Below are 22,155 nucleotides of genomic sequence, written 5' to 3' on the forward strand. Positions count from 1 at the left end.
TGAGTAAGGAGTTGTGTATACAAATTTGTATTTCTATAGAGAGGGCTGGGCTGGAGATTTTTTATATTTTATATATTATGTTATGTATTATATATATTATATATTTTATATTCATTCGCTAGTAGATACTGTTTCAAGTCATGAGACTAGATGAAATTACCAAGGCGGTGAGTGTACACAGAGAAGAGAAGAGGACTACAGACAGCCCCATGGCACACTTGATTACTACAACATCAGAGGAGAAGAGCAGAGACCAGCAAAAGAGAATGAGTGGGAGAAACAGTGCAGGAGAAGAAAACCAAACGAATAAAGTGTGTAATAGAAGGGGATAAAATACATTCAACTTATTTTTTCTTGAATGCTTAGTGGGTGCAAAGCATTATGAAAAAATAGGCAAATAGGTAAGAATCACTGTCTTATAATCTTGTAATATGTTTGCAGTGTGTAATGAGTATAGAGGTCTTCTATTTGTTTCTGGGACAAAACTAATAGTCCCTTTATTTTGAACCATCTGTTGCCCTTACGTGAAATTATCATCTCAGACTTAATCTTAGTGAGCCAGACATGGAATGTGGAAACGTGTTGTACAATATACCACTTAGAATTGTGTTCTAACACAGTTTTTACTTTCTTGCTATTTCTCCTACTTCGTAGTTCCAGCTACATAGCCCATTGTCTTTCCTGAGCTAGTTCTCTGATTTCCTTTTCCACTTCACAAAGATTTTTTTTTAAGTGGAAAATTTTAGACTTAAGTACTCTGCGAAGCTAAGTGCTCTATATCAATGAAAGGTGTAAGGTACTCATTTTGAGTCCTTCTAGCAAAATTAAAGATAGTACAGTCAAAATTAAGGTCTTGAATTTGGCCCTTCCTCAACTCAGTCCATATGCAACACCATTCTTTGTCGATAACCTTTTTTTTTTTTTTTTTTACCTCAGAGTGAGCTCCTTATCTTAACTCTTGGGGTTTATTTCCATAAGTGTTTAATATCATGCTTTGCATGTACTAAATAATGAATAAATGTGTTAAAACAAAATTTAGAATTCATTTTGTATAGTCCTCCTGTTAAAAAGGTAATAGTTTTTATTGATAGAACTGTTGATTTTGTACTTCCTGGGAAGCCTCATTCAGCAACTTGGCTTCAGTTAATATTTATAGGCTGAGACCTGGTCCTTCTTACCCCCTTTCATGTGCTTTGGATCCATACATCCATTAAATTGTCCTCCAGGTTCTTTAATCAGTAGTCCTAAATTGAAGCTTCATCATTCCCTCTTAATATTCTGTTGGTGACTGCCCCAGTTGCTCAGGCTAGAAATTCATGTTTCGACTCTTGATTCTCCGTGATAATCTTCTCTCTGTCCAACTGGCCACTAAACCTTGTTGATTTTATGTCCTGAATCTCTTTCTACCTTTTTTTCCTGTGCTCTGCTACCCTAGTTCAGGCCCTTACATCATTTTACCTTTGACTATTGTACTTGAGTCATTTTATTTATTGTTATTTTACTGCTACAGTCTACTTTTTAATACATCTCATCATGTTTCACACTTGATGAGAATTGCCCACTGCCTAGATAAGTTAGCAATATAAGTTATCCAAATCATTTTTGCAAGTTAAAAGAGGTGCTATTAATATTTATATCAGAATAACAGGTTAAAGAGGGGCTGTCTGAGGTAAACAGTTGTATTATCTCACCTAGGTAAATAACATTAATATGTCCTTTCATTTAATAAATATGTCAGACATAATACTAAAATACAGTATTGTAGAAAAAAATTGGATATGGTCCCTGTTCTTCAGTGAGTTAAGAGATGGTAATGGAAACATTAGTAAAATGTTAAGGTTGTTAGTGACAATAGGATACTTTGGACTGCAAGTGGGAAAAGGAAAAACTTTGAGGAGCAGTTAATGGAATCTTAAACATGGTGAATAGCTGTCTGGATGACATCTAAAGGGAAGTCATTCCAGGCAGCAAGAAGAGTGAAGGAAAAGTATATGTGTAGAACAAGAAGCCACTCTGTAAGCATGCATTCCCAGTTGGGGTGATATCATCCCCAAAGGGACAGAAATTATTACTATTTTTTTTAGAGATTTATTTATTTGAGAGAGAGCACGTGTGCTCACGCGGGGGGAGGAGCAGAAGAGGAGGGAGAGGGATAAGCCGACTCCGCCCTGAGTGGGGAGCCCCACATGGGGCTGAATCCCATGACCTTGAGATCATGACCTAAGCCAAAATCAAGAGTAGGAAGCTTAACTGACCAACTGTCCAAGCCATCCAGGCGCCCCACAAGAATTATTTTTTAGGGGAGTAGTGAAAAAATCTTAGACCTTAGTATGGTTTATAGCCTTAAAAGACTGAATCTTATTCCTTAGTATTTAATTGGGGGTGGGGCAGCATTTTGGAAAAAATGTCTGAAAATCCTCTTGGGAGGGATGTGATAATAAACTTTGCAAAATACTGTGTATGGTGTGTTGGGGGTTAAATGTTAAAGCTGGATATACTAGCAGGGTTGAATCATTTCAAGGATTTGAACTTGATTTTACGAATAAAGGAGAAGCATTGGAGGGTTTAAAGCCTGAAAATAAGATCAACTTTACAAAGATTACTCTGTAGGTGTTGTTGAAGATGTATTGGGGAGAAGAGGGGTGCTATAACTAAAGCAGAAAGGCTTATAGGTAGGGTGAACATACATTTTGTCCAAACCAGGATACGTTTATGAATGAAAGAGAAAGACTATTAATGATTATATCAGGATGACAGGGAAACCAGGAGATAGGGTCCTGGTTATAGGAAACAAATGAAGTAGTTCAGTTGTGAGATAAGGCAGTTGTCTATGGGAGAATGGGATAGTGAGGAGCTAGAATTGGCCCAAGTGGTCACTGACTGGAATTGGGAGTATCTGCCTCCCACCAGGCTTTTTCTTAAAAGTTTGAAATGGACTATAATACACATACGATGAAGTCCACGCATCCTAACTAGATGGCCAGCTTAATTTTTACAGATATATTTAGTTACCACCCAAATCAGGGTATGGAATATTACCACCTATCCAGAAACTCCCCCTTTGCCCCTCCCAATCAGTACCCTTTCCAAGAGGAAAGCACTTTTTTGACATCTTTTACCATAAATGTGTTCTGCCTACTTTTGAACTTCGAGTGCAATCATACAATGTATATTATTTGCAGCAACCAAGAGGACTTGGTTTTTTGTGTTTTACTCCTGGACTGGACTTTGAATCACCTGTCTTGGTGATTTTCTTGATCTCCATCTGCCTATCCTTTTTATCCTAACTCACCCTTTTGGCTACCCTTTAGAATTGTCTGCCTCACTCTGTTCATACCTACTTTTGAGATAATTGCTTCTCAGCCCCAGAAGCTGCATTTAAGGCCAAGATACACCATGCCCTTATGTTCCTCTCAAGGTTCTCTAATGTACCAGGTTAAGTCTGGCTTCCTGTCTTTTGCTTGTTGGAAACAGGTTTCGACTGGGTGCAAGAGCAAAACAGGAGTTTAGATGATTTCTAGATTGTTGATTTGGGTAACCGCCTGTTTAAGAGTGCATTATTAAGCAGAATTAGGGTGGGAAGAGATTAAGTTTTGGAAGTGGTTTTGGACTCCATGCAGGTGATACAGGTAGGGATATTCTGTAAGAATTTGGAGCTTCAGGTTAAGCCAGGCTCTGGGTCTGAGTTGATGTGAGAGTCTACGGCATATGGGTTATAGGTGAAGTCATGAGATTGGTAGAAATGACAAGGGTGAAAAGCGATATGAGAGTTGGACAGCCCTTTTGGGTGTTCCACTATTAAAAGGATGGGACAAGGGAAAGAAAACTGCAAAAAAGAGTGAAAAGAAATTGTTAGAGAGGTAGGATGAGAATAGAAGAGTGCTGCTACAAGAGGGCATTTCAGACAAATCCCTAATCACTAATGTCAGATACTTTGAGAGTTTAAGAAAAGGGAGGACTTATAAATTCTTTGGATTATGTCTATTAGAATGATTTCACTGTACTGATGAATAAAGATCCTGATTGCAGTGGGTTGAAGAGAATAAGACTCAAGAAAGCAAAGGCACCAAGTACTTTTTGTGAATTTATATAGAGGTAAAGTCCTCCATGATCTTCTGCGTGGCACTCTAGCCTTATCATCCCTTCCCCCAAACACATGCATATTAACTACTTAAAATATTGAAACACCTTACTCTCCATCTAGGCTATATATCTCATTGTAGGGAACTTTTTTTTTTTTTTTAAAGATTTTATTTATTTATTTGACAGAGAGAGACACAGCGAGAGAGGGAACACAAGCAGGGGGAGTGGGAGAGGGAGAAGCAGGCTCTCCGACGAGCCGGGAGCCCGATGCGGGACTCGATCCCAGGACGCTGGGATCATGACCTGAGCTGAAGGTAGTCGCTTAACCAACTGAGCCACCCAGGCGCCCAGGGAACTTTTCTTTGAATGTCTATGCCTACCCTTTATTTCTTGGGTGAGAACATTTTGGAATGGAGTGTTAAGCATTAGTACTTTTAGAGAGCTTCTTAAGTAGTTCTGGTATACAGAGAGAGGTGAGAAGCATTGTCCATTGTGTCATAGTCTCCTGTCTCTATGCTTTATACAGGTTGGAAAGTATGGTTATAGCAGTGTTTATAGCCCTGGATTTTGCATTTGGGTAAGACTACTTCAAACATAGGCTCCAGCACTGAGACTTAGAGTGATCCTAGGCATGTTGCCTAACTTTTCTAAGACCAAATATCATTTTGGGATTGTTGTGTGGACTAAATATTTAGCAAGTGCCTGTCATAATAAACACTCAATAAAGGGTAGCATACATATTAGCTTGCCATTTCCTCTGACTGGAAAGCCATCTCCTGACTTGGCAAGTTCAGTCTCCTCACTGAAGTGTCATCTCCAGTGCTCATCTGCAAAACTGCAGATATCCTTACTTTTCCACTCCTTCTCAGTGTTCCCAGGATAGTTCACACCTTCCTGCACCACAGTAATTACCGTGGTATGGTTACTTGTGTGTTTGTCTATGTGGCTGGAATATGAGCTCCTTGAAGACAAAGTATCCTAATGTCCCAGTGCATAGTATGCAATACTTAGTACATAGTAGGTATCCACATATTTGTAAATGACTTTAAGAAGAAAAGGAATGTGAAAAATACTGTTTCCCTCTTTTAGTGGTGGTTTCTATTGGTCTAATATTTGAAGTGCTCAGATTAAAAGACTGATGAAGTTTGGCAAAAATGGCCAAATTTGCTATTAATACTCTAATTAAAATATGAATATAGTACCGTTGCCATAAAGAGACTGTTTTACCTGGCAGTTCTTCATAAACAATACAGATAGAAGAAATGTAGTCATACCTTGAAACAGGAACTTCTTTTTTGTACGGTTTTTAAAACACAGACACAAAAAACAAATGTGCAGGAAATTCTGAGAGAAGTATAGATAAATAACGGTTTTAATTGCTCATATGATTTTAACCAGATGACTTAAAATTTTTCCTGGGCAAAAATTACATGCTCAGCTAGGTGCTAATATAATTACCTTTTTACAGTCAGAAAAAGGTTTTAAAAAAAAACAAACCTAGCTTATTTTTGTGGGAAAAAGTTGAAGAGGTGGCTAGGACTGTAAGAATGTAAAACGTAGTGTTCTTGTAGTTTTAATCCATTTCAGAATTTAGAATAATCCTTAAATATACACTTGTAGAGGTTTTTTCCTGAATTGGCGAAAGCGCATCATTGTACTTGGAATCATTTTAGAGTGAGTCACTGTGCACATCCCTGAGGGTGGCAGAACAAAGATTCTCTTGTGCTTTTCTACAGCAGATGCACATTCAGAGGGTTTTTGGGAAGTAAAAGAACTTATTTATCCTTGTGGGGCCCTGTAGCCTTCATTTGTAAACTCAACTGGATAGAAAGAGAATATAGATCTGGATGGGGCCTTCATTAGACAGCATCTCTTCTAGGCACCTCATTTTACATGTATTAGAGATTCCTACCTTGAGAAAAAAACTGTAGCCATTCAGGAGTTTGGACATCATAAAATTTTGTTTTGAAGAGAGTGAGGAGCTTCCCCAAGAGAATTCAACAAAAGTGAGGAGCAGCCAGGCATGATGAGAAGTCCTCTTCTTTGGAAGGGATGGAGTGATTGTGAGCTCTATAACATTGTGGTTATTATCTGGCCCTGGACCTGTTAAACTGAGGTCTTGCTGTAAATAAAAAGTGATCGAGCCACTTTATTGAGAACATGAGATTGTGGAGGCCTAAGCAGCCCCGGTTTGATGTTCTCCACTATTAGGCCCTCTCCACTACTTTGCCATAAACTAAAGCTTTGGCAGCTGGAGGGCTTTAGGCTTTGTCATGTGGCAGAGATAGTGGGGCTCACTGGACAGGACACTTAGTACATAGCTAAAGTAGCAACACTGCCAGCATGTATTTGTGAACATATATATAGCACTTCTAGAAATAGTGTAGCTGGCGAGGTCAAGAGCTGGTGGTAAGAGTTGCATACAGATAAAGGAACTGAACTCCTGAGAGGTAAAATGTCTTGCTCAAGGTCACATGATTCATCGGTAACTTCCTCAGTCTAGTAGCACCCTACTGCTTTCTCTGTAGCAGAACAGTGAACTTTAGGTTATGTTTTAAGCTTTGAACTTTTGTCATCTTTACAGATGCCTAATATTTTCCTGAATAAATTTGCCTTGTTTTATCTTGCCTGTGCTATATGCAGTACTTAAAGGTGCTGTGTAAATTTAATGGAAATTTAGAATTTTCAAGTTTTATGTAGGATGAAAACAGGTGTACTTGATATCTGTGTCAGTGGTTTCTTACACCATTCTGTTTTATAACTTAAACTTTTGTTTTCAAAGGGTGGTAGTGTGTTCCATTTTGGCTTTTTAAAAGCATTCAACTAATAGGAAAAGGCTTCATCACAGATTATTTTTACAAAAGAGTTTGTGTCACAAGTGCCAGCTGGAGTTGGCTGAGCTCCTTAAATGAGGCCGAGTTGAATACATACTTTTTGTGAGGAAGAGTGCCTAATGTATATTTGTGTGGTAAATATTTTTTAAGTACTTTTTTTTTTAAGTGCCAAGGATAAAAGATTAAAGTTCTTTCCTTATGGGAGGATATAGGCAAATACACAGTTAAAATACTCCCGTAGTACTGTGATAGATGTAAAATGAAGCCTTCAGGAGTTTATAGGAAGACTTTGCGGAGAGAAGAGTAAAGAGTAGGCAGGTGTTATTCATGCTGTTTTAGAAAAGGGAATCCTGACTTGAGTATAGATTAGAATATGTAAATGTTAGGTGAAGAAGGGATAGTGTTTCCTGAAAAGGGAACAGTATTTGTCAAGGCCACAAGATGAGCTTGGCACAAACATGCAAGTTGCCTGGATAGGTGAGTAGTACAAGATAGGACACTAGAGGCATGGCCAGGATCCAGATCATGAAGGACTGTTTCTCTTTAAGAAGTTTATATTTGCTTTTTGGAAAGATAACTCTGGCAGGACTATGAAGAGTGGATTACAGGGTGTCAGACTTAGATGCAAGAAGGCTGTTTTCTGTTACCCCGTGAGAAATAATAAATCCCCAAATTGCTCCAGGTGGGATGGTGAAATAGAGTTGACATTTATGAAATAGAATTGACAAAATTCTGGCCAGAGTCATTGAAGAAGAGTGTATCACATAAATCAGGGAACCTAGGAGGAAGACACAGGAGTATAAATAATGAGTTTAGCTTTGCATTTATTGCATTTGAGATGCTGATGGATCTCCCAGGTGAAAGTGTTCATTATGCTCTAGAATGTGTAGGTTGTAAGTTTTGCTAGAGAGCTCTGGGCTAGAAATACAAATATGGGTGTCATTAACATGTATATGGTATATGAAACTATGGATGTGGAGGATTTTACTGGTGGTAGGGAGTCTCTAGTAAAGAAAGGGTGGATGTCACAATTATGGGAACATCTATAAACATTCAAGGGAATAAGAAGGCAAAGCCTGTGAAGGAGACTCAGGAGCACCTAGAGCAGAAAGGTAATAATAGCAATAATAACGGCTAAGATTTATATGCTGTGGTACTTACTGGATGCCTGTCACTTTAAAAAAAAAAAAGAAAGAAAAAAAAACCTTTATATACATTTAATCCTTCCAAAAACACTCTGAAAGAAGGTGTTATCCGCATTTTACATACAGGGAAAGCGAATCACAGACTAACTTGTCTGAGTTCACACAACCAGGAAACTATGGAGTCAGGATTCAAATCTAGGTGTCCTAATTTCACATTATGTGCTTGTAGTTGTTACTAAATGTTTTCCATCGGGACAGGAACCCAGAGAGAACCATATTACAGAAGGGATGGGAGGAAAAGAGTTTTAGGAAGGAGGAGAGAATGAGTGATGAATGAGTCAGCAAATACTATAAAAAAAAAATTTACGGAGAGAGATAAGGATTGAAAAGTGCATGTGAAACTTGGAATTAATCTTGGGTGACTGCGTAATACATAGTGGGACCAGAAAGGTGAACTTCAGCCTAAACTTTGACCTTAGAAGAAATTAAATCCTTGATCTTTTGATACATTATTTCAGAGGTTAATTATTGGAGTTCTAATGTTTAAGCATAATATTTGGGATTTTCATCTCTAAAAATTTTAGGCTATAACTTTTTAGTGTTAGAGTTTTTATTAATAAAATTTAATGTTCAGGTAATTTAGTTAAGCAATGTATTTTAATCTACAAATAAAAAGTTCTAGTTTACTTTAAGAAATGTATACCCAGATGTATAGTGAGATAAGACTAAATTCTGATACAGTGATGGAACGAGGTGAACTTTCCCAGAGAACATTCCTGGGAGCAGTGTGTCATGGACACAGGTCAACATATGGTGATGATTGGGGATGCATAGGAAAAGATAATGAAAAAAGGAATGCAGATCATTAAATGAGACTTGAAGTTTAGGGAAAGCTAGAAATGTCTGTCACCCTATGGAGTAAACAGGAAACAGTCATGTGTTGCCCACCCCCCATCTTTCTGTTTTGAGAAATTCAAAACTACAGAAACATGGGAAGAATAGTATCCCGCCCCCTTTTTTTTGGTCCTGTACTATATACTCTTCACCCAGAGCGATAATTTGCCGTATTTATTTTATGTCCTTCTCTCTAGCATATACTTTATTTTGCTAAACCATTTGAAAGTGAACTGCAGACCTGATAACAATTCACCCCTCACCGTATCTTTAAGATGTCTCTTATATTTTACAATCTAGGATCCAGTCAGGGTACATTACATTTGGTGGTTAGGTTTCTTCAGTCTTCTTTGTTATTTTATTTTATTTTATTTAAGTTTATTTAAGTAATCTGTACACCCAGTGTGGGGCTTGAGCTCACAACCCCGAGATCAAGAGTCACATGCTCTTCTGAGTAAGGCAGCCAGGTGCCCTCAGTCTTCTTTAAGAGAGAACAGTTCTCCTGCCTTTTTCTTTCTTTCATAAACATGACTTAGGAAGAATCTGGCCAGTTGTCTTTTAGAATATGTCATAATTTGGGGGCGCCTGGGTGGCTCAGTCATTAAGTGTCTGCCTTTGGCTCAGGTCATGATCCCAGGGTCCTGGGATCAAGCCCTACATCGGGCTCCCTGCTCGGCGGGAAGTCTGCTTCTCCCTCCCCCACTCCTCCTGCTTGTGTTCCCTCTCTCGCTGTGTCTCTCTCTGTCAAATAAAATCTTTAAAAAAAAAAAAGAATATACCATAATTTAGTTTCACCTAGTTTTTCATGATGAGATTTAGGTGAAATTATTTTCTTGAAGAACTGTATGGGTGATGTTCTGTACTTTTTTTTTTAAAGTTTATTTATTTATTCTTAAGTAATCTCTACACCCAACCTGGGGCTTGAACTCACAACCTGGGATCGAGTCACATGGTCTTCCAACTGAGCCAGCCAGGCTGTCCGTGATGTTCTGTACTTTGAATATTGTCACATCAGAAGGCACATTATCTGTTCTTTCCATAATGGGGGATGCGAAATTTGATTACCTGTATCTCTTTGTTGTAAAGGTACAGTGCTGCAAGTTAGAAGTGATCCTTGAGGTGATACTTTGCCAAAGGGTAGATACCTTGTCTTTCACCAGTGTTGGACCCATTGGCTTTAGCATGTTGATGATCTTTGCTTAAATAACTTACTTTGCTGTTACAAAGTGATAATTTTCTAATTGTATATTTCTCCTACAATTATATAATAGCTGGTATTCTGTATAGAAGAACTTTCCCACTTTTCCCTGTGCTCCTCCTCCTCTAAAAAAAAAAGACTATTTCAAGGATTATCTTTGTATTTTTAATATTTTCATTCTTTTTGTTTATTAGATTACCCCAAATTTAGCCAGTGGAAGCCCTTTCAAAGTTCTCTCCTATGTCCTTTTGACATGACCCCATTAGTCTTTAAGTAATCTTTCTGGCACAAAAAGATATTCCAGGCTTATACTTTCCATGCCCTAGTTGAAATCAGCCACTTACCCAAGGAACCCTGGTTCTTTTAGTAGGAAATGGTATTTAGAAACGAGGGGCTGGGCTCCAGGTCTGGTAAGTGTTGTGTAGCTCTTTACTGCCATTTTGCAGAATATATTTACACCACATGGATGAGAAAACCAATGGAATAGAATTCTATGTTTAATGTATGGTGTTGTTTGCTCGGAGCTGTTGTGAAAAACATTCAAAATAGCTTTAACAGTGTGCTGAATGTAATTTAATCATTGTTTTGTAATTTTATAATGCGTACCTATATATAAACACATAATGCTAACATTCGTTAACTCTTCACCATGTGATAGTTCCTGCGCTACACACTTAACATTTACCTTTGAACATTTTATGTTCAAAGGGAGGTATTTTATCATTCCTTTTGTACAGATAATAAACATTAAGCAAATAATCCAAGATTACTGGTTAGTAACTGATAAAGGCATAGTTTGAACCCAGGTCTGTCTCCAGATTTCTAGGTTTACTACATTGTTATTCCATCTTCAGCCTAACATTGATTTGTAGAGGATTCTTCACCATAGGTTTTTATGTATAGACCTGTAGCTGCAGAATATATCTTGGAATTGAATCTGTACTGCTCTTAGGATCCACCCTGAGAGATTTTTCATTGTTAAAATTCGAGGGATGTACTTGCTTTCCAGGTGAAGAAGATAATTGAGTAAAATATCTTCATTAATGAGTATTTTAAGTAATTGATGTTGTATTGAAAGTTGCATGTGATGACAAGAAATTCATTAGTTTTAGAGTTGAAGAAACAGAAAAATATAGTTACTTTAAGCATTCCAGTCTAAGTTTTCCAAGTTTTGGTTGGGGTTTCTAAGCATGTGTAGAATGGCCATCAGAATTGAAAGATGGAGTTACTCCAGGAGCAGCACACTGCTTTGGCACAGTCTCCTTAATTAGAAGGTATACTTAAAAGGATTGTTAATTCTTCATACAGAGCTGCAGATTAGAATTTAATATTTCATTTTAAAATGAAATTGAACCAATAGATATGCCTACAGTGAATTCATTAGGTTTGGAATGTTTGAAGGGTGTAAAAAGATAGCTGCTTTGTTGTAGGATGGCAGTATTACCACCCCACCTCAGCCTGCCCACCGTCACTCACATCACTGGCTGAGAGGGTATGGTTGATCTGTTTTAGGAAGCTCTGAGTCATCACCGCTTCCTCGCCATTTTTTGCCCAAGTGGAACCCATTATTTTATTCCCTAACCCAGAGCTGGTATTTTTTCTTCTAATAGCTCTGGTTAATTTCTGCAGTATGTTGTAGTTTCAGAACAGGTGGCTCATTCTGGTGTTGCTGATCTGAAATGTCATGACTTCCTAGTATTTCCATCTTCATCGTGACTTCCCTCTTTCAGGCTCTGTAGAGCAACTTTCAGGTGTGCACTGTGTAAATGATTAATACCTCCTTGAATGTACCGTTTAAATTTTTTACTACCAAGAAGTATCTATAAGACTTACGGCCTGTTTCTGTCAAGTTTTTTTTGTTTGTTTTGACTTTCTATAATAGCTTTTATTGGTCTTGGACACACCAAGCCTAATAATACTACCACAAGCCTGTCTCAGAGATAGTTGGTACAAAAACTACGAGAAACCAGAGTGCCTGGCTGGCTCAGTCAGTAGAGCATGCTACTCTTGATTTTGGGGCTGTGAGTTTGAGCCCCACATTGGACGTGGAGCCTGCTTAAAACAAAACAAAAAACCCTACAAGAAACTCCTTTCCATGCCCAGCTTTACACAGTCAACAACTACTTGCTGTCCCATTTAAACAAAATACCATAACCACCCACATCATGTGGGAGAATTAGCCAGTTTACTACTACAATCGTCCTTTGTTCTGGGAGCGTCTTTTCTGTTCTTTCTGGAGTGCTTAGCATCTTATGACCCTCAAACCAGGTGCATTGTAGGGACCAGGATTTACTAGGCATCTCAGTGATTAATTCCCTTTCTCATTAATAGGTTATCAGCCAAATAACAGAGTGGCATACATATCCTACCTGTCAGCCAGTGGTTGTCAAACTTTAGTATGCATCAGAACTACCTAGAGCCCTTATTAAACCACAAATTGCTGGGGGCTACACCAGAGATTCTGATTAACTAAGTCTGGAGTGGGGCCTGAGAATTTGCATTTTTACCAATTTCCCAAGTGAGGCTGGTGGTGCTGGTCTAAGGGTCTGTCGGGGTTGTAAACTTAAATGAAACAGAGCCCAGTTCTGTCCACTTTAAAGAAAAGGTATAAAAGGATACTGGGTTGCTACAGAATTGCTGGGATTACTGGAGAAGTAGACTTGGGGCTAGACAACCATGTTCATACTCCTAACCCCAAGCAGTCCACTACTTCGACTGTTGACCACCTACACGATATACTGCGTATGTTGACTGACCCTGCTGCTACCACTGACTGCCAGCATTGATTGTGTGCAGTTCTTGTTTGTCGGTATCACTGTATTCTAAGTTTTGGACATGTGTGTCTGATTAGTAGCACTTGGATCATTTGTCCGTGCTCTAGTTTTATGTGAGGTTGGAAAAATGAAAATCTGGTGTTTTCAGCTTCCACCAAAATTCATAAGCTGAAGTATTCTCCAAAGAGTTCATTCATGGCTTGACTTCCTTGGTGGATATTTTTGACCATCTGAATTTTAGTAGTTGGCAAAATATGGCCTGGGGGCCAAATTAACCTACCAACTATTCTGTAAATAAGACTTTATTGGAATGCAGCCACATCCATTCGTTTACCTACATTTTTATGGTTTTCATGCTACAAAGGAAAAGTTAAATAGTTGTGACAAAAATCATATGACCTAAAAAGCCTAGAATGTTTACTATCTCACCCTTTATTGAAAAAGTTTGCCAACCCCTGATAGGAATAATGCTAATATTTCTGTTTGGGTCCACGCAGTCAGCATTTATAGATGCTGTGGGAGAACTACATGTTCATTTGGCCATATGGTCCCTCTGAAATAAAATTGAAGGGAACTAACAGTAAAAACTTACAGATATTTGAAGAAGGGCTTTCAGAATCTAAAATTGATAAACTTCGTCAGCCTGTCTTTACGCAGAGAACCGAAGAATCACATATATATTTCAAGAACTTGTGAATTATATTCTTGCTTAGAGTTTAAAATTTGAGAAGTGAGTTCCAAATCCTTCGTCAACTATTAGTTCCACGTTATCGGTGTTGTTCCCAAAATGTCCTCTGAATTGAGAACGGAAATTATATGACATAAATTTAGTTGAGAATCTGAGAAAATTCTGGCACTTTTTGACACTAGCCTATCCTTATTTGGCAGGTCACATTATGGGAGTTCTAACTTGTTTGCCACTAAAACAAAATTAGCTTTATGTCAGAAATAAATTGCACATTTCCATAGGACAGGCATTTTGGGTTATGACTTTTAACGTAAAGGGTGGGGCCCCAGCAGCTATTTATGTGTGGCCACACCTATAAGAAAAAGGAGGGTGGGGGGAAGGACCCAGACTGGGAAAGAACTAATACTGTTCTCATTCACAAGGATGTGTTATATATGAGAGAGAATACAAGGATATCTACAAAATACGAGATTTATTAAGGTTTACAGTATACATTTCATATTTATCCCAGTCTGTCTTCAAGTGAGATTATACTATTTCACCTGTAGTGTAAGAACCTTACAACAGTGCATTGCCATTTTTACCTCCTGTCCTTTGTGCTCTTATTGAGATACATTTTAGTTGTATGCATAGTGTAAGCCCACAGCACATTTTTGTTGTCATCTTTTTTGTTAATGTTTTTTATTTTTTTTTTTCAAGATTTTATTATTTAGAGCTCCTGCATGCTCAGAAGTGGGGTGAGGGGCGCTAGAAGAGGGAGGTGGGAGACAAAGAATCCCTGGCAGAATCCATGCTGCGCTCAGAGCCCAACACAGATATCAGGGATCCATCCCATCACCCCAAGATCATGACTGGGTCAGACCAAGAGTCTGGCATGCTCAACTGACTGAGCCACCCAGGTGCCCTTTTTGTTAATGCTTTTTAAGCTGTTGATTATTGTTTAAATAATTAGAAAAAAAGATTTATATTTTCCCAAGTAGTTTCCATTTTCAATTCTCTTCATTCCTTTGTGTAGTTTCAAATTTCCATCTGGTATTGTTTTTCCTCCTTTATGAAGGACTTTTAACATTTCTTTTATAGGGCAGGTCTGCAGGTGATTAATTCATTCAGACTTTATATATGTGAAAAATATTTTCCCTTTGTTTTTGAAAGCTGTTTTGACTGGCAATAGAAATCTAGGTTGATAATTGTTTTTCTTTTGTGACTTTAAAGATGTTACTACAGTAGTTGTCTGGATTGCATTGTTTTTGACGAGAAGCCTGCTGTAATTTTTTTTTTTTTAAGATTTTTTTTTTATTTATTTATTTGAGAGAGAGAGAATGAGAGAGAGCACATGAGAGGGGTTAGGGTCAGAGGGAGAAGCAGACTCCCCGCCGAGCAGGGAGACCGATGCGGGACTCGATCCAGGGACTCCAGGGTCATGACCTGAGCCGAAGGCAGTCGCTCAACCAACTGAGCCACCCAGGTGCCCTGCCTGCTGTAATTCTAATCTTTATGTAATTTATCTTGTTTCTTGAGCTGCTTTTATAGTTTTGTCTCCATCATTTTTTAAAAGCAGTTTGGTCTTGATGTGCTTTGGTGCTGTTTTCCTAGTATTTCTTGTGCTTGGGGTTTGTTGAACTTCCTGGATGTGTAAGTTTATAGTTCTCATCAAAAAGGGGATATTTTCCATAATTCAGTTTTTTTCCTCTGTTCTCCTTCTGCCTTGAAGTGACTCCAGTTACACTTTTGTTAGGCTGCTTGAAGTTGTTCCACAATTCATTAGTGCTCTGTTCAAGTTTTTTCCATCTTTTTCTGTTTTCTTTTTGCTTTCTATTCTTGTGTATTCAAGTTTATTAACCTCTTCTTCTGCAAAGTCTTACTGTGCTATTCATCCCATCCAGTGTATTGTACATCTCAGATACTGTTTTCATCTCTGAAGTTTTTTTAATGTCCCTTCTTCCATGCTTAATCTTTTCTGTATCTTCCTGAATATATGGAATATAATTTTAATAAGTTTTAAATGGTTTTTCTTACTCTATTATCTGTGTAATTGGTAAATGGGTTTTAATTGATTTTTCTCCTCATTATGAGTCATTTTTTCCTCCTGCTCTGCATGCCTGGTAATTTTTGATTGAATATCAGAGATTGTGATTTTTACCTTTTTATGTACTGGGATTTTCATATATATATATATTTTTTTAAGATTTTATTTATTTATTTGACAGAGAGAGACACAGTAAGAGAGGGAACACAAGCAGGGGGAGTGGGAGAGAGAGAAGCACGCTTCCCGCCGAGCAGGGAGCCCGATGCGGGGCTCAATCCCAGGACCCTGGGATCATGACCTGAGCCGAAGGCAGACGCCTAACGACTGAGCCACCCAGGCGCCCCGGTTTTCATATTTCTTATAAATATTACTCAACTTTGTTCTGGGACACAATTAAGTGACTTGGAAATTATATGATTCTTTTAGGCCTTTTTTTGAGCTGTGTTTGTAGTGCCAGAGTAGAATTTAATCTGTTTAATTTTGCCCCAATATTGAGTCCAAAGCCTTCTGAGTACTAAAGTAAATGCACTGTGAATTATGAGACTTTCTATTCTGCCTGATGGAAATAGGAACTCTTCGTGTCCCTGTGTGAGTTTTAGGTATATGTTCCCTCTGATCCAGGGTGTTCAAACCTCAGCACTATGGACATTTTGGCCCAGATAAGCCTTTATTCTGGGTCCTTGTCCTGTGCATTGGAGGATGTTTACTAACATCTTTGGCTTCTAGTCACTCGATGCTAGTAGCACCACTCCCTACCTCCACACTAAATTGTGACAACCCAAAATGTCTCTAGATACTGCTCTTGTCATCCAGGGGACAAAAATCATTCCTGGTTGAGGACTTATTTAATTCTTTCAAATAGTTCTTTCCCTGAGTTCTTTTTTTTTCCCCACATGATAGGATGATCAGTACTCAATTTAAGACTTGAGGAGCACCTTCTGTAGGTTTCCAGAACATACTCTTATCTCTCTGTAACACGCTTTCTCATGTTCTGCAAACTCTAGCCAGTTTCTACTCCCTAGACTGCCCCCTCCTTCTCCTCAACTAAAGATACTGGCAGGCAGTAAGGTACCATCATATATGAATCATCTCATTTGTTTCTCTTCTCTCAGGTGTTAAATGGTCTTGTTTCCTGATGTCTTACCTCATGAAAAAACGTTATTTCATATATTTATTTTGATTTTTAGTTGATTACGGTGGAAGGTAAGTCCAGTCCCTCTTACTCTGTCTTGACCTAAAGTTGAAGCCCCAACATTTTGTTAATAGGAGATGTCCTGAAATGCCCCTGATCACTGTACCCCTAAAAACATGCAAGTGATAGTCTGATTCCTCATAGAGTTTATTGCCCACTTTCTGGAGTATGCGTGTGTTACCAAGGACTCCAGGGTGCCTGCCTCTTCTTGGTCATTTTCTTGTTCATTCTGTCCATTCAGCAAGATAGCAACTATGTAATGGGTCAGAAGGTCTAGATGTTTTCACATTGTGTTATGTTAGAGTGACAGAGTTAATCGCTTCTTGGCCTTTTGGCTCAGATCAAGTGAGAGTGAAAGTGTTAAAATAGCCCTAAGGAAAAACTGTAAGTTAATATTGTCCTCCATGAATGCAGACGGTTTCTGATGATCTTTTGTAATGGAAATGGAAAGAAGTGTATTCACCAAATCAATACCTGAGACTTAATCAGTTCCAGCAACAATGTTATGTTGAGACTATTGGTTGGAATTCGGTTGTCTGTGGCAATTTTTTTTTTAGGATACGTTTACTTTCTGAGGACAGTATATGGTAGGGACCTTCACCATTGAATACTCAAGTCTTTACTGGACGCCCTAGTCTTTGCTGTCCTTTGCCTATATGGAAGCAATATTATCTTTTATTTACTGTTTTCTTCTGGAGAATGGGATATGGGCAATTTCGGAGGTTTCCACTTGGCTTTTTCCACTATTAGAGCTATTACCACATAGGTCATGGACCCATTTTGGGGGTTATTTTAACAAGTATATACATTCTAATTATAAACTCAGGAATTTGAGAGGGACTATTAGATGGATTTGCAAGCTCAGTGAGTTCACTATGAGCTAGACTTTGGCAAGGACTTTATTACTTCAATTCAGAAGGTTTTGACTGGGTGGTTGGTTCTTTTGCTCCACAGAACCTCAGCTGGGATCATTCTCTCAGTTCCATTCGTCTACTGGTCTAAGAAGACATCACTTACATATCTGATGCTTTGGTGCTGTTCCGCGTGGCCTTTCTCCATGAGACTAGTGGGCTTCCTCACATCATTGGTGGTCTCAGGGTACTTGAACTGTACAAGTTACACATCTTTACCTCTGCCACATTCTTTTGATCTGAACAAATCAAAGGACCAACCAGGTTCTTGGGGAAGGCACATAAGATTCCAATTTTTGATGGAGTGGTAAGGTCCTATTGAAAGAGCATATAAGATAAGAAATACCATTGTAGCCATCTTTGGAAATATTAATTTATCATATCACTACTCTTACCTGCTGTCGTCAAGAATTTTATAGACCTTTCTCATTTGTTATGGTTTTCCCTTTTAATTTATTCTTTATATATGTATATAGAAAGAATATTTTTCACTCCCATTTTCCTAAGGATTTAGCAGAGATGGTGTGGTCATTGAATCCATCATGGTTAATTAGTAGTTGTAATTTTTGGAATGACAGATTATGGCTCTTTTTCTTAGTGACTCCATGTTTTCTTATCAATCTGTTAAAAAACAGGTTGTCTTAGCTGTCTTTTTCTTCTGTTATCTGATAATTCTCTTAGCCAATTGCATATCAAAGCAGGAGGGCAGTGTTGGGGAGTTGCCTGTCCTGGTATAAAGGCATTGTTCCTTATAAGAGAATAAGGATGTACCTTTTATATAGAGAATTTAAGCTTGTTTATAATCTCTGTGCACCAGAATTCTACATAAGTGGTAAAGTAGACCATTCTGTCAGGAATTTGGGCTGTTCCCGCATTCTGCCTTTTACTCTGCCGCTCCTCTAGGCTGAGATTATACTGTATCATACTGGGAGTTTTAATACCTAGTTATCTGAGGACTAGAGAAAAGTTCCTAGCCTCTCTCACAGAGTAACAGGATTGTCCCACTGGACTTTTTTTGTTAGTGGTTGATTAATATCGCTTTGGGTCTCTTTAGAAAAAGACTTTTTAGAAAGTCATATTTTTAGAGGAATATTGACAAATTGGGTCCTGTCCAAAGGAGGTTAGCCAGGATGCTTTTAAAGATGTGGAACCTGCAAATACTGAGACTGCATAATCTGGAGGAAATAATAAATTAAAAGCTTATGACGATATGATAATTCTTTTTGAATAGTTGGATGTCACTGAGGAAGAAGGGTTATATCTGCTTAGAAATGAAATAGACTTTCATATGAAATGAGAAGTTTTTGATTTCTGGCATTGCTTGAGTAGAGACCGTCAGCCATCCTAAAGAGGATGGGGTTCCTGTATGAGTGGAAGTAGCTCTTTACCTTTTCAGATTTCTTTCAATTCAGAGATTTTATTAGTCTTCCATAGTTAATAGTATTGTCATAAACTGTTGTTGGCTTAAAATCAGAATTGTGGGGTGTTAAGATATTTTGAAAAATACATTTGAAAAATCTAAATTTTTTTCTGTTCTCCAGGATTTAAATACTATTTATTCTTATCTTCATGGCATGGAAATACTATCAAATCTCAGAGAACATCAGCTTAGGTAAGTGTGATGCTCTGTTTAAGAGCTTTTGTGATGGAGTTATTCAAATGGGTTTGGATAATTACGGGGCCAAATTATTTGGGGGCTTTTTGTAGGACAGGCTTAGGACTTTGGATTTTCTCATCACAGTTTTCCTTAGTCATGGTGCCTTGAGCAAATCTTAACATCTACACTGCAGTTTTATCTTCAATGAAATAAAGACAATGAGATTATCTTTGTTACAGTGTTTTGAGGGTTACATGAGACTATCTGAAGCAAAACACAGTGTTCAGTATTTGCCAGCCAGTGAAAACAAAACTGCTAACTTGCTGTAATTCTTTTTGATATTATGTCAGATGCTTAAGATGGACAGGGTATGATGTAGTGTTGTATTAAAGTGCAAGGATCATAACTCCTGATCTGGTATGAGCTCCTGTGAACAAGACCCATAAACTTTCCAAACCCTGTTTTCCTGTTCTGTAAAATGAGGTTTCTTTCCTGCTACCTTATGTCATTGTGATTACATTTATAAAAACACTTTTAAGTGTTGTAAAGTGTTTACTGTAGTAACTTTGCATAACATTAATTAAAGTGTAGGTTCCTTCCATAACCAGATCATCCATTACTTTTTCTGGCCCTTCTTTAAGTTTCTGGTTAGGGACTAGACCAGATTGCTAAAATATAATTGTTAGGGCCTATTATTTTCTCTTTTCTGTATAACATAATTCAGATGTCAGCATGTGTCTGGAAGAAGAAGAAAGCTGAAAACTAGAGCATTTAGTAATACTAAAAGCATTTTTAAATGCAATCACATATATATGTATATATACGTGTGTGTGTGTATGCCTCTGTCAGTAACTTTTTTTCCCCTTGCCAGTAATTTCTTAGCAGGAGGAATCAATGGTGAATCAGACAAATGTGTATTTTTCCATAACAGAAAAGGAACATTGTTCAGTATGAATTGGCAGGTTATAAAATGTACATAATAGTATTATATTTGTTGCCTCTTAATATTATCCAGTTGATGTTTTTGAAAATACTGCATTTGATGTATATATTTCTAAACTCTTGGAGAAGTGAAGTTAGTGGTAGATATGATAATTTTATTTTTTATTTTTATTTATTTTTTAACATATAATGTATTATTTGATATGATAATTTTCTATTGAAGTAACTATAACGGTATTTTTAAAACAAAATTGAAGATAAAATCATTAAATTTTTGGCTTTTTTTTAATATGTTAGATTAATGTCTGCAAGAGCACGCTATGAGAGATACAGTGGCAATCAAATTCTTTTTTGGTAAGTATTTCCTTAATTAGCTTAAAATAATAGCTTTAATGTTTAAATTTTGACTTTTAGCATTGAAATTTATTTGGAAGGAATTTCTTTAGAGTAGATTGAAATATATTCATAAACTGAAATAGTGCACAAAAAGTTTAATAAATAAAATAGTATGTATTAGTAACTTAACCAGGTGAACATATAGAAAGAACATTTCAGCTCTCCTGAGGCTCTAGTCACCTCTCTTGGAAAGGTAATCCAGTTCTGACTTCCATCACCATAGATGAGTTTTAACTCATTTTGAACCCCACATAGATAAAAATTGTTTGGTTAGGCTTTTTTTTTTAACTTGATAAATGTCTAAGATTCTTCTATGTTTTTGCATTAATTATTTTTCACTGCTTTACTGTATGTGTGAAAATGACACAATTCATTTATCATTTCCACTCTTGATAGATACTAGGGTTGTTTCCAGTTTTTCCTATTGTGAATAATAAAGTTTCTATGAACATTTTGTTCATGTCTTTTTGTGCCCTTATATAGTCATTACTGTTGGGCATATTCTTAGGAATAGAATTATTGGAAATGTGTGTGATCAAATTTAGGAGAATCTGACATTAGAATCTGATTCACATATTTCATCTTGTTATCTCACTGTGATTTCATTTTACATCTCCCTGCTTATTGATGATGATGAATGATTTTCATGTTTTTGTAGGCTATTTGGATAGCTTTTTTATGAAATCTGATTTGAGTTTTTAACCATTTTTTAATTGGGTTATCTGTAGTATTTCGATTAGTAGAAATTTATTTATGAATTCTATATCCATGTCCTTTGTTGGGATACTTACATTGTATGTATCTTCTCCCACTTTGTGGTTTTCCTTTTTACTCTATTAAAGGCATCCTTTGGAGAGGAGAAATTTCTAACTTTCTCAGTTTTTCTTTTGCGATGAGTGCTTTTCGTGTTCTACTTAAAAAACAAAGTCATTACCTTTCTCAAGATGATGAAAATACTCTTAACTATGTTCCTTCTAAAAATTTTGGCAGCGATGACCTCTTTTATTATATAGATTCACCTGGTATATTGGGATGGTATTAACTTTCATGTTTCATTACCAGCCCATTATATTTATCACTTTTTGAAAGCATTAAACTGGACTCATAAGGATTTTAATACCTATCTTGATTCATTTGTTGATCCATTCATTTATTATTAAAAGCTTGTCTGCTATACATTATGCTTACCTTTGTGTAGAGTGGTGGGGAGACATAGTGTTTGTCTTTATTGAGCTTATTGTTGAGTAGAGTAGAGAAGGTTAAAAGTTAAACATATTTAAGTGCTCTCAAGGAAAAGAATAGATAAATAGATCATTGGAACCGAATTGAGAGCCCAGAAGTAAACCCTTGTATTTATGAAGTTGGTTTTTTTTTTTTTTTTTTTTTTGATGGCCTCCAGCTAAGATCTGTCAGTAGTGTGGGCATAACACAATTGAGGATTAAAAAGGAACCACTGATGAACAGTTCATTTATGA

General features: G+C 37.2%; 1 protein-coding gene and 1 long non-coding RNA gene across 7 annotated transcripts in view; both read left to right on the forward strand.

Annotated features, from left to right (window-relative positions):
- RAPGEF6 (Rap guanine nucleotide exchange factor 6) overlaps nt 1–22,155 on the forward strand; it is a 194,369-nt gene that overhangs the window by 2,905 nt on the left and 169,309 nt on the right. For 5 of the 6 annotated variants that reach the window (XM_006727876.3, XM_006727878.3, XM_006727877.3 and 2 more), the window contains exons 2-3: nt 19,287–19,357; nt 20,582–20,638. In XM_006727876.3, the coding sequence (XP_006727939.2) occupies nt 19,287–19,357; nt 20,582–20,638 (128 nt within the window). Of the gene's footprint in view, nt 1–122; nt 402–19,286; nt 19,358–20,581; nt 20,639–22,155 lie in introns of all 6 variants that reach the window. The other variant, XM_081827103.1, reaches the window with a different exon arrangement.
- Nucleotides 15,843–18,745, forward strand: LOC145722751 (uncharacterized). The gene is made up of 2 exons (XR_014147256.1): nt 15,843–16,845; nt 17,789–18,745. It is a non-coding gene; the product is annotated as an uncharacterized LOC145722751 (long non-coding RNA).

Source organism: Leptonychotes weddellii, chromosome 7, assembly GCF_054177405.1.
Source record: "Leptonychotes weddellii isolate Sample4059 chromosome 7, ASM5417740v2, whole genome shotgun sequence".
In the NCBI taxonomy this organism is placed as follows: domain Eukaryota; kingdom Metazoa; phylum Chordata; class Mammalia; order Carnivora; family Phocidae; genus Leptonychotes; species Leptonychotes weddellii.